This window comes from Talpa europaea, assembly GCF_964194135.1.
Source record: "Talpa europaea genome assembly, chromosome: 7".
NCBI classification, from domain to species: Eukaryota; Metazoa; Chordata; class Mammalia; order Eulipotyphla; family Talpidae; genus Talpa; species Talpa europaea.
Window position 1 is genome coordinate 92,729,820 of NC_140074.1, and position 13,154 is coordinate 92,742,973.

Below are 13,154 nucleotides of genomic sequence, written 5' to 3' on the forward strand. Positions count from 1 at the left end.
CCCAGGAGTGTGGGAGAGAGTGTGGGCAAAGAAGTAACATCTTGACATAACCCTTTCCAGAATGTGATCATTCCCTACCACTCACAAGTATCTCATATACTTCAGGTGTGCTGGGGGAAGAAAAATCAGTTGAGAACTAGTGCTCCTCTCCTATTTCTGAAAATATAAACATAGCTACTATTCAACTAGACCACTATCAAATTAAACTTGGGAAAAGCAGCACTGAAGTTTCTGCGCAGGGTAAACACATGCAGTAAGACATGCAAATCAACAACCACAACAAAGCAGCCCAAAGAAGCAGTTGCCTTCTTTAAAAAAAAACTTGCTTCCCAGGATTGATCTGACCCAAAGTAAAATCTACAGTTAGGCATGCTACTCACATACAAGAGGGATCCACTCTGTAGTTTAAAATGACATCAAAACAAAATGTTAACGATAATGATTTATGTATTCCGTATTACTTGGAAAACCTAAATCTGTACATTAATCATTCAACACTATTTCACTGGCAATTGAAGCACATATTAAAAGGTCATTTAGTATGCACTTCTAAAGCACAAACAAAAACTGGTTTCTGGTCTAGAGATTCCTCCTTAACTGGCAAAGAGGGCTTTAAATATCCTAGAGATAAAGATAATTTCATTAGCCCTCCCAATTTGTATCACTGATTGGGTCTGTAGCTAAAGGAGCAAAAGAATTTCATGGGCCATCACAGATATAATACACCTTCACTGTCTGAGAATTTCTAAGAATTTTATGAAAGCTATCTGAAGATCTCATATCTTTGACTATTCTTTTAATTATCTGATTGCTTCTTTACATTAATATACTTCCATAAATCAACATTATCTTGTCTTGCTTTATATTAGCTTTACATCATTATGTTTGTGGAAGACAGTCAAACCAAAACCATTCCAGTGTTGGGGTAGGGATTAGTCCAAGTACAGACATCTCACGATAACCGAGGCATCTGGCTCAGTTCTGCCCTCCCTCTCTTCCAAAGAGCAGAAAATACTCCAATTTGTGAAGTGTCCACTGCCACCCCTATGGAGCGAAGGTGGGCATCTGATATTAGGAAGAACACTCTCCCCAACTACTTCTCCTGAATAAAGGAAATTCTAACTTTATGTCTTAGAATGATGCCTTTAGTATAGAACATATAGAGGGCGTAACATTTTAACAGATTAAAAATGTGTCAACCCAAAAGGTACAACTTTCAAAGTTGTAGCCCCAAAGTCAAAATTTAATGCACATCACAAAACTAGGTTTCTTTGTGTTTATTAAGTATTAAACTCTTTCCACTTAGTATCTGACACATGAAACCCTAAATTTACAGGTTCCATAAACATGCAATCCAATGTCATAACAGGGTAATAAATATTAAAATTCATTTAGAAAACAAATTTAAAGCAAAATGGCATGCTGCTTCTCAAGAAAGAATAAGCCGCTAAGCAACAAATTTTCAAAATTAAATATTTTTTTCATGACATACTTCATTCAGAACTAATGGCATTTGTTTCTAGTAGAGACTCAATCTAAAGACAGAAATTAGCGCAAACACGCAAGACTAAGAAGCATAAAGAAAAGCACTTGCCTGGTGTTTCACTGGTTTAGGCGATTCCTGCTGTTCATTACAAACAGATAAATGCAAATGTTAGCAAGTTTGGGTCTTTCCCTAGCAGTAAGCCATATCCAAAGCACCAAGTCAATGTGCAATTTAGAACTGTAAAGTTGGTTAGGCTGGCATTCACTCAGGCCATTTTAACTACCACTTCTGCATATCTACAAAATAAAGATAACTGACATAATCTTACCCCATTGCTATTATCAATTCTCCCAAAATGTCTACCCTCTCCTTGAGGGAGGCCCACAGCTTTAGCTGCTGTGGACAGTAGCAACATGCTGCTCTGCAAGTTCAGAAAGAATGGCTAGAAATATCTGAGGGTCTATTTTTTGGGGAAAGTAAGAATCCTTTGTAAGCACTGCTCATCAATTGTCACCAAATCTTTGCTAGAAATGAGGTCTCAAGTTACAACCATAATTGCTGTTGCCTTGTTAGAATAACCAGTTAAAAGCAATTTCCTGAACAACCTGCTCCCCTGCTGGGTAGAACAAGAGCTGCTGAGTGGGAAGGGGTAGTGAGAGGGCCAGGGCTTTCACAGTAGTTGTATACTGAGCAGTCTGCTTCCTTATTCTTGTTTCTGAAATCATAAAAGAATAAATCTAAGATTTAAAAGGACAACAGAACAAAAACTTACAGGAATATTATGGTCCTTTCGTCCTTTATGTGAAGAAGCAACATGAGCAAGGTACTGAATGACTTTCTTAGTGTTTTCTGTCTTCCCAGCACCTGATTCACCCCTGAAAGAAACAGTAACATTGGCCTTTTTTTCTTAAGCATAACATACAGTCTAAAAATTGAAAAAAATAAACTGAATTGGAACAAGAATCAGTAGAAAATATAAAAAGTAAATAGGAAGAAATATCAGTTGTAAAAAAAAAAATTAATGTATTAAATTAACCCAGATAATTTTTTGGTAGAAGTCACTAAGGACATAGGAAAATGTTCACAACACTTTTTCTTCCCTTGGAATTGGAGGTTCCACCAGAAAAGTTAACTTTATCAAGAATGTTCAAAAGAGTCCTGCAGTATCAGAAACATACGTAGCACTAGAAAAGACTTACTAAAACAACTAATTTAATTCAAAAGAACTTAATGAACCCTGTGATAATGATGCTTGCTGATTACTGTTATATATGAAAAAATAGTTTGCAGAGAATTTAGACATTAATCACCAATAAATATCACATGAGTCTTCCCTTATTAAGTCTTCCTAAAATGTATTGTTTAGAGGGTGACCTTAAAATAGAAGTAAAGCAATTATACCTTCACTTAGTGCCTTTAAAATTACAACTCTACAGATATTAGAAAATAAAGTGAGAGAAAGTGACACAGATTACATAACTAGGTGATATTCTTTCCACTTGCATTGTTTCAGGTGGCATGTTAACCTGTTTTCAGGGGATTGTAATTAAAGTGGTCCTTGTATTACTGATATTCATCAAAGCTAGTTAAAGCCTTCTTAGCTCATCGTCAAAGAGACTAATGATGGGTCTCTTTATTGTACCAATGCAATATCTTGTCCACACCTCACTAAACTTCTTCAAAATGATCACTGGCCTCCCACACTGGGCTCTCTGAGGAGGATTATGACCTCTTGCATTTATTTGTGTTGGTTTCTTTTTTAATCCGTGTAACTTAGCATGGTGTTCACACATAACCAGCACATCATTTGTAGAGAAAATAATAGGATATTATGAATTTTGCTGTGAACTGGGACAAATGCCATCACTTTATACAGTTTATATTTACAAGAAGGTTGCTTTTTATTTCTACTCATTACTAAGCTTTAAATTCAGGTAAGCTGGGCCTCCCTGGTGGCGCAAGGGGTTAAGTCTCAGGACTATGAAGCTATCACCAGCCACTGCAGCATGTTCAATCTCCGCCCAGGGAGGTACCCACATGGCGCAGCAGACCTCTCCTGTCTTGCCCACTGCTCCCCTCAGCAGTGTATTTCAGTAGCTCCACCTGTTCTGTTCCCCACTCTGTCTCTGGTGAATCCTCTCAACCCCCATACCTCTGGCCTACATCCCACTCTTGTATGCATAAATAAGTAAATCTTTAAAAAAATAAATTCAGGTAAGCTGCTGGGAATACAATGAAACCTGAATTATGGCCTCTCTGTTAAAATATTTCAAGTTTTCTAAGATACGACCAAAGTAAACCTATCTGATCAACAGAACTTAAATTTGTTTTTTTGTTTTGTTTTTAAAGATTTATTTATTTATTTATTTATACAAGCACTGGGTACAGTCAGAAGCGCGGGAGGGTGAGAGAATTCACCAGAGCCAGAGCAGGGAGCAGAGCAGGCAGAAGGACAGAAGTACACTACTGAGGGGAGCAGCGGGTGGCAGGAGAGGTCTGCGCGCCATGTGGGACCCTCCTCTGGTGGCTGGGGAGCAGCTGGGGATCGAACCGGTGCTGCAGAGGCTGCGAGCAGCTTCGCAACCCAGCGCTCAACCACTGTGCCACCGGGGAGGCCCCAGACAGAACTTCAATTTGGATTAAAATATTTACTATCTCATTAGATTAAAAAAAAAAAAAAACCAGAAACTTAAAAATGCCAACAAATAATCCTCCAAACTTGTCTTATCTAAGACTTGAAAAATCTAATTTTTCTGCTCCTTTCTTGGAATTGTGCTATTTGAGTGGTCCATGACTTAAAATTTTTTAGTAGACTAGCTATATAAGCTTAATTCTCTGCATCCAGATTCCTACAATCTCAACTGTAGAGGGGTTAGCAAAAAGATCCTGTTGACCCGATAGATGTATGGCTTTGAGGAAGGAAACTGTCTTTTCTGGGTCTCAGCATCACCACTTATAAAATGTAGCAATTGGGTCAGATTCTTTCTAGCTCCAAGATTTGATGATTCTAGATACAATCTACTCAAGGTATATAAGAATATTTTATTTAAGCTTATCAACCACCACCTATTGTTATACTATCTACTGTTGTTAAAAATCATCCCCTTTTGTGTTTTGCCATCTAGAAGCTTTGTATCTTTCGCACTGAAACCTACCAAATATTATTAATGTTTCTATCTACTATTTATGTTCCCTGCAACATTATATCTGTCTACATTCTCATTTTCATATAATCTATATTATTATATCCTCATGTATTTCTAGAACTTTGATGGCTTCCCTTTTTATACTTCCATTTAAATCAAACTGAAAGCAAAATAGGGTTGAGGGAAAGATTTAATCTAACTTCCCCCAAAACGATCCACCCATATCCCAATAACAACAGTTAGCATTCATCCTCCAATGACTTGAAATGCTATCTTTACATTATACTCACTCTTCTCCCTATGGCTTATTCCAAAGCCAGCCCTGTCTTGAAGTACTTTTGAAACATAACTAACCAAAATACACATTATTGTTCTTCTTAAAAAACAAACTAAATAATCTTTTGAGGTTTATTTTTCAGATGTCAAATAAACTTGCCCTGTTATTATTACCCATTACCCTGCTCCCCTAATTAAAAAAAAAAATAGGTGGAGTTTTTGAGTATGTAATATTAATATACATACTATTTTGGGGAGAAATGATACCTAAGAGACAGCGATGAAGGTAAGCTTTGTATTTTTAAAAAATATTTATTTATGCATATAAGAACTGGGGTGTAGGCCAGAGGTCTGGAGTACGTAAGAGGATTCACCAAAGAGAGTGGCGAGCAGAACAGGCAGATCCATTGAAATACACTGCTGAGGGGAGCAGTGGGTGAGACAGGAGCGGTCTGCTGCACCATATGGGTTAGGTTCCCTGGCCAGGGATCAAACTTGTGGTGCAGTGGCTGGTTAACCCCTGCACCACCAGGGAAGCCCTAAGCTTTGTATTTTTCTGAGTACAAAACAATCATGTCTTTGTCTTGTTGGAATCACAATGCCTGCCATAGTAGGGTGCTTTAAATTTTGTTAAATACGTGAATATAGGCCCCACACATACTGTTCTGTCTATTCTAGCCTCTTAAATTTTTTGTTCCTATCATAAATGTCCTTTCATTACTATTTTACTTTTTACCTGGCTACCAATGATATATGAGGTCATGATTTTCATTCAGTCAACAAACATTTGCAAATCAACTTCCATGTGCTAGAAAAAGAGTAGTAAACAAAATCCAAGTCTTTGTGGAGCTCACGTTTAGGAAGAGACATAAACAAGAAATAAAAATGATTATTATAGTGAAATAAGAATGCTATGAAGGAAACAAAGAAGGTTGAAAAGAAAAAGGCAGAGTAGAGCAGAGGAAAACTTCCTGCAATGTGCTAGTTAAGGAAGAGTCAAGAGTCTTCTGAAAGATGAGCAGGAACTGGATTTTATTCAAATGTGATTTCTTAATACCAATAGGAGCTTTCTCTGTTTTGTTTTGGCTTTATTCAAAATGGTATTTCAGGGCCTCCCCGGTGGCGCAGCGGTTGAGCGCTGGGTTGCGAAGCTGCCTGCGGCCTCTGCGGCGCCGGTTCGATCCCCGGCTGCTCCCCGGCCACCGGAGGAGGATCCCACATGGTGCGCAGACCTCTCCTGCCGCCCGCTGCTCCCCTCAGCAGTGTACTTCGGTCCTTCTGCCTGCTCTGCTCCCCACTCTGGCTCTGGTGAATTCTCTCACCCTCCCGCGCTTCTGACTGTACCCAGTGCATGTATAAACAAAACAAACAAACAAATATAATAAATAAAAACATGCCTCTATAAAAAAAAATAAATATTTATAAAAAAAAAAAAATGGTATTTCAATGCTAATCATGATGTTGACTTTTGGGTTCAAGTAGATAACTTATTATGCTAAAAAATGAAACTCTCATTAGACTGATGAGTTGTCTCAAAAATACCTATGATTGTTACTTTCAACTTAACTTTCCCTCTATGGTTTCCCAGCTAAGTCCTCTTAATTGGACATTCTTCAGCATGTTCTTAAAAGTATTTTTCCCATCTGTCTTTTACTGGGCTATACTTGAATAATTGCTACATTTTACATATTTGAGGTCTAAGATTCTTCTCTTTTAAAATGGGGGTAACAGCTTCTAATGCACAAGGTATTAGAAAAAAAAAGTGTCTAAGTAAAGCACATAATTAGCATAAACCAGTACCGTCCACTCGACTTTCATACATGTCCAACATAGATGATATAGTTTAAAATACTAAACTCTAAACTACTCTGAATCTATACTGTTAGTGCAGTGGCTAAAGAACATGGGCTACAGTATCAAAATGACCTACTTAGATTCAAGTCCTGTATACCACTTCCTCACAGTCTGTTTAGCTTTCTGAGCTTCAGTTTATGTGCCTTTAAAATGAGATAAAGTTACTTCATAGTACTAAGCATTTAAAGAACCTAGCATCACAGCTGGCCAAAAGGCTCTCAATTGGCAATAATTGGTAACAGCTGATCAGTGAAGCTGAAGCGTAGATGGATATTAAATTTAAAAAAAAACAAATACCTCTGATTTGAATACAAAAGAGGTGGTATAATCAAAGGAAAGTCTTGGGAAAAAATTTTGAAGAGAAATGACATATTTATCTCATATGGAAGCAGAGGAAATAAAAAGTTTAAACAAAAGTAAAGGGAGGCAAGGGAGTCAAAAGAAAGCTCAGTAGACTTCTCTCAAAGAAAATTACTAGGAGAATCCTCCAGAGGAGAACAGGCCAAGACCTAAAGAGTGAGGAGGCTAAATGGAATCTGACCTCATTTCCACCAAGAAAACAAGATCTGCCAAGGAAGTAATTCTACACTGTAAGTGGCTGCTTATTTCATGGTGGTCTATGGGGCAGAAGTGCAAGATGAACAAGAGAACAAAATAAGTAGCCTGCTGGGTGGAGTGCTCTGTGTCTACTGTAGCACACCGGACATACAGGACCTGGAGTTTGTAATCTGAAGGCAGTTGCATTTTCTAGAGAGGTGTAGGGTACTCACTGGCCTACCGAAAGGGCATGCAATCCAAACCAAAAACATAAAACAGTGTTAAGCAGTGAAGCAGATCATTAATATATGATCAATTCTGGGATCTCTTTCTGAATTCCTCCTGGATCACGGGTACTTTCCCAGAGAAACCCCTTTCCCAGATCTTAATTGGTTTGTTTTTATTCCCTCTGGATATCTGTAACATCAAATTCATCAAAGCTCTGAAAACATCTTTTGTCTAAAGTTCTTGCTTTAGATAACCTCAATTAAAACACACACACACACACACTGTTAATGATTTTCCTTGGCTAATGTCATATGTAAATGAGAAGACAAGAGGCATTGCAAAGATTAACAGAAACAGCATTTGCAAAGATGTTAGTTCCCTTTCTTGGCATATTTGCTTAGAACATTTTAAACTTGTATTTGCAAAATGATGTGCATATTTCTTTTCCCCCATAACTATCACTGAGACACAGCTACAATGATATAAAACATCCCAGTTTGGGCCTCCCCGGTGGCGCAGCGGTTGAGCGCTGGGTTGCGAAGCTGCCCGCGGCCTCTGCGGTGCCGGTTCGATCCCCGGCTGCTCCCCGGCCACCGGAGGAGGATCCCACGTGGCGCGCAGACCTCTCCTGCCGCCCACTGCTCCCCTCAGCAGTGTACTTCGGTCCTTCTGCCTGCTCTGCTCTCCGCTCTGGCTCTGGTGAATTCTCTCACCCTCCCGCGCTTCTGACTGTACCCAGTGCATGTATAAAACAAAAACAAAAACAAACAAACCAGCAAACAAATAAATAAAGCATGCCTCTATTAAAAAAAAAAAAAAAAGAAAACATTAAAAAAAAAATTAAAAAAAAAAAATCCCAGTTTTAGGGCATCTTAAACAAAGTTGTTAGAAAAGCAAACTGAGGTCCAGAGAAGCTGACTGACCCAGGGTCAAGAGAGCTAGTTCACAGTACAGCTGGGATCAGAATACCAGACTGCTGACAACACAATAATTTTTCAATTATACTATACTCTTGCCTTAACTATTGGCTAATGCATTTAAAGAACCTTTTTTTTAAAAAAATAAGTTTCAGGTGTATAACAAAACTGAGTAGGCACATAGGGTTCACTCTGGGTGTTGTACATTCTATGGGTTGTATAATCCCTGTATCTACATTATATTACTACAAATATTATGTTATCTGCTATTGTAGTATCATACGGAATAATTACACTGCCCTATAAAAATCCTCTGTGCTCTGCCTATTCACTTCCCCTCACCCCCCAAACATCCCCTCTTGCACTTATCTCCTTGGCAACCATTGATCTACTGTCTTTATAGATTTGTCTTCCAGAATGTCATATATTTGGAATCAGACAGTATGTTGCCTTCTCACATTGCCTTCTTTCACCTAGTAATATGCATTTAAGGTACCCCCTTTGTCTTCTCACAACTTCATAACTCATTTTCTCATAGCATTTAATAATGTTCTGTTGTCTACTACAGTTTATCCATTCACCTACTGAGGGACATCTAGGTTGCTTCCAAGTTTTGGCAATTATGAACAATGCTGCTATAAACATTTGTATGCGGTTTTTTGTGTGGACATAGTTTTCAACTGCTTTAAGTGCCAAGGAGTGAATTGCTACATCATTAGAGTACATTTAATTTGTTAAGAAACCACACTAAACTTGTCTTCAAAAATGACTATCATTTTGCATTCCCACCAGCAATGAGTAAGTTCCTGTTGTTCTCCATTCTCATCAGCATTTGGTGTTGACAGCATTTCTAGATTTTGTCCATTCAAGTGGGTGTTAATGGTGATGACATGTTATGTAGATTATCTTTTCATATGCTGTTTTTGCCATCTGTGTATCTTTTTTTTTGTTGGAAAAAAATGGTTTTGTACATTGGAAGGGACAATATAAATCTAACTTACAGAGAAGGGTATTACTTGTCTTTTTAAAGTTTATATGAACATCCAGTCAAAACTAACAAGGGTATTGCCCTTGAAATGTTATCTATATGGATTTCCAAGTAGACCACAGGATTGTATACTGTCTCTAAATGTTCTCAGAAGGCTGTCGTTGATCAAGCAACACAGTAAAAAGCCTAGAGTTCTTTCTTTCAAATGGGAGAGGGAAAGACAGAGGGATGAAGAAACTATCCAAACTTCTCCTTTCCTTGTGGCTTGTGGTCTCCTCTTTCTCCTGTCTCCTTGGAGGCCTCCTGGTCCTTGGCTACCACTCTTTGCATCCTTGCTGACTAATCTGACCTTCATAGCATCTTCAAAAACCTTTTAATTCATCCTTGTAACTTTGTAGGCAGACTTTTAGTCAAAGTGTTCTTGCATCTCTATCTTTCTTACTGGTTTTTCTAATTTTTTTTTAAATCATTGAATTCCAAAGCCTTTTCCAGGTCTTCAGCAAATTCAAAATCCACACAACAAGATCATTTTCAGCAAAAAGGTCAGTGGGACCTGTTTTTAATTCAGGAGATCTGCAACCAAGACAGAGATACAGCTGGTTCTGTGGCTTCTACTTTTGGCTTCTTGGCTTCAAGAGCTGCTTTCTGTTTGGCCATTTCCTTCTTTTGATTTCCAGATACTTCTTTTTCCTCCTCGTCAACACTGTCGTCTTCCTCATCATCCTCAGCCACACTCTTCTGTATATCTTCTTAGATGCCACAGGAGCATCTTTCAAAGGAACTTTCTTTCCTTTGACTGGTACAGTCTCCAGAGCTATTTCTTCAGTCTTCATCTTTACCTTTGAGGCCGTGGCAGCTGCTGCCTATATTGCTGTGGGCTCGAATTCGTTCTCCTCCTCTTCATCACTTTTTTTTGGAGGGGGGGCATTCTTGGTTCCTTTGGCTGAAGCGACTGCTCCCTTCTTAGGAAGGGTGGCTACCAATGCTTGTGCCTGGTGTGGTTCTCTTCCTACCAATGCTTGTGCCTGGTGTGGTTCTCTTCCTACCAATGCTTGTGCCTGGTGTGGTTCTCTTCCTCCCAGGTTTTGCTACTGCTTGGATTGGTATAAGACTTCTTGGCCTGTGTGACCACTGGTTTTCTTGGCGAGTGTGGCAACCACACCTTTTTGTTGGGGAAACCATCACCTTCTTTGCTAGAGTCAGGGTAGCCTTCTTGCCATTTTCCTGAGGTATGACAACCTCTTCTCCACCACTGCCATCATCTTTGTCTTCTGACATTTCCTCATCTTCACTATCTTCTTCAACCTCCTCTGGGGGAGGTGCCATTTTCTTGGGATCATCTTGATTGTTACCAGCCTTTGCAAGATTTACTATGATGGCAGCTCAGAAAGCAGAGTGTGTGCTGGGTGAGCGGTGCATATGAATCCAGAGAAACCCAAATGATGTTCATGGTGGCCACTAGCTAAAGATCCTGGCACACATATATTTGGCTGTCAGCTAAAGCTCAAGATTCTGTATATCTTCTTTGGTGAGGTACCTGTTATAGTCTTTGGCCTATTTTTAGTGTGGTTTGTTTTCTTAGTGTTGAATTTTAAGAGTTCTTTGTATAGATTTTTTTTTAATTTTTTTAAATTTTATTTATTTATTTATTTTTAATTTTCTAGAGGCATGTCTTATTTATTTATCTATTTGTTTGTTTGTTTGTTTGGTTTATACATGCACTGGGTACAGTCAGAAGCCGGGAGGGCGAGAGAATTCACCAGAGCCAGAGCAGGGAGCAGAGCAGGCAGAAGGACCGAAGTACACTGCTGAGGGGAGCAGCGGGCGGCAGGAGAGGTCTGCGCACCATGTGGGACCCTCCTCCGGTGGCCGGGGAGCAGCCGGGGATTGAACCGGCGCCGCAGAGGCCGCGGGCAGCTTCGCAACCCAGCGCTCAACCGCTGCGCCACCGGGGAGGCCCTCTTTGTATAGATTTTTATCAGATGTGTATTTTGCAAGTATTTTCTCCCTGCTTGTGGCTTATCTTCTTCATTTCTCCCCTCAGGTGTAGTCCCCATAGTTCTCCTAACACCACTGCACCCATGATCCATCAATCACCATGTGCTCTTCCTTCCTGTTTTGACTTTTCTCCCTCTTCCTGCTGTTTGCCTCAGATCTATGGTCAGCTTGCAAATGTCTTTTTCCTGACCCTGTTTGGTTTCTCTATATTCCACACATAAGTGAAACCATCCAATATTTATCTTTTTCCTTCTGACTTATTTTGCTTGGTATAATCACTTCAAGCAGAGTAGAAGCTTTTAATTTTAATAAAATCGGTATTATCAATTATTTCTTTCATGGATCATTTCTCTAATATTGTATCTAGAAAGACATCACCATAATCAAGGTGATCAAAGTTCTCCTATGTAATCTAGGAGTTTTGTAGTTCTGTGTTTTACATTTAGGTTATTCTATGACCCATTCTGTTCATTTTCATGTACCTAGACTCCTTCTGCAATTTGACGTCTAATGGTTTCAGTACCATTTGTTAAAGTGACTACCTTTGTCCCATTGTACTGCCTTTGATCCTTTGTCAAAGATCAGTTACTACACTTACAAGCCCATTTCTGGTTTGCTTTATCAATTCTATTTGTTTATCTTAAAAGGTTTAGGGTATGTTACTCATAGCAAGAATCAACTGTTTAAAATTCAGGCTGGCTTGGTCATGCAAACTTAATGCAATATTTACATATTAGAGATAAAATTTCTTAACGAAAGTAATCTATTGTTACATCCTAATAGAAGTCAATAAGAAGGAACCATTGTTCTGGAATTGTTGTGATATACTCAAATACATTTATAAGGAAAAATACTTGACTTAATCAGCAGCTAAAGAATCATAAAATGCAAACAGTATTCTTTAAAAAACGGGGCTTAGAGAACAGAAAAAACACACTGTCTTGTGAATTTTAATTCTACTGAGAAGGGAAGGCAACATGAGGATTAACTCTTAACAAGATTTCACTTGGAATTACATGTGGTACAAGTGTGAAAGACTTTGCTCTCTCACAAGAAAGGAAATCTTGGCAGGATACAGGAATGGTGACTAAGCAGGGGGCTTGGATCCTTAAGTGGGAGTTCATATTGCCTGGCCTGAGTCTGTAGAAATAAAGGCAGGCTGGGAAGTTGTAGGCAGATAAGGCCAGAGGGCAAATGAAATTTTCATTCTTCTGGGGGAAAGATAAATTAGGGGTGATTTAAAAAGTACAGCTTAGGGCCTCCCCGGTGGCGCAGCGGTAGAGCGCTGGGTTGCGAAGCTGCCCGCGGCCTCTGTGGCGCCGGTTCGATCCCCGGCTGCTCCCCGGCCACCTGAGGAGGGTCCCGCATGGCACGCAGACCTCTCCTGCCACCCGCTGCTCCCCTCAGCAGTGTACTTCTGTCCTTCTGCCTGCTCTGCTCCCTGCTCTGGCTCTGGTGAATTCTCTCACCCTCCCGTGCTTCTGACTGTACCCAGTGCTTGTATAAATAAATAAATAAATAAATCTTTAAAAAAAAGGACAGCTTAAAGAGAAGCTATCAAAGCACTCAAGTGTGGATTTTTGAAACAGAATATGTTGCTTAGAATTGTATTTTTCTCTCTGCGATACTATATAAATATAGGTACTTAATATAACTATAAAATAACCATAAAATTGAGTAAACAGGTATTCTCATACAGAAAACTTAATTCAGTTGTGTACTAA

At 39.2% G+C, this 13,154-nt stretch overlaps 1 protein-coding gene across 4 annotated transcripts in view; it reads right to left on the reverse strand.

The window, feature by feature from the left end:
* The window catches only part of MYH10 (myosin heavy chain 10), a gene marked incomplete at both ends in the record, with an annotated part of 131,010 nt that overhangs the window by 79,556 nt on the left and 38,300 nt on the right, over positions 1–13,154 (reverse strand). For 2 of the 4 annotated variants that reach the window (XM_084238711.1, XM_084238713.1), the window contains 2 exons: positions 1,595–1,624; positions 2,259–2,361. In XM_084238711.1, coding sequence (XP_084094837.1) covers positions 1,595–1,624; positions 2,259–2,361 — 133 coding nt within the window. The remainder of the gene's footprint in view (positions 1–1,594; positions 1,625–2,258; positions 2,362–13,154) is intronic. The other 2 variants (XM_084238714.1, XM_084238712.1) reach the window with 2 other exon arrangements.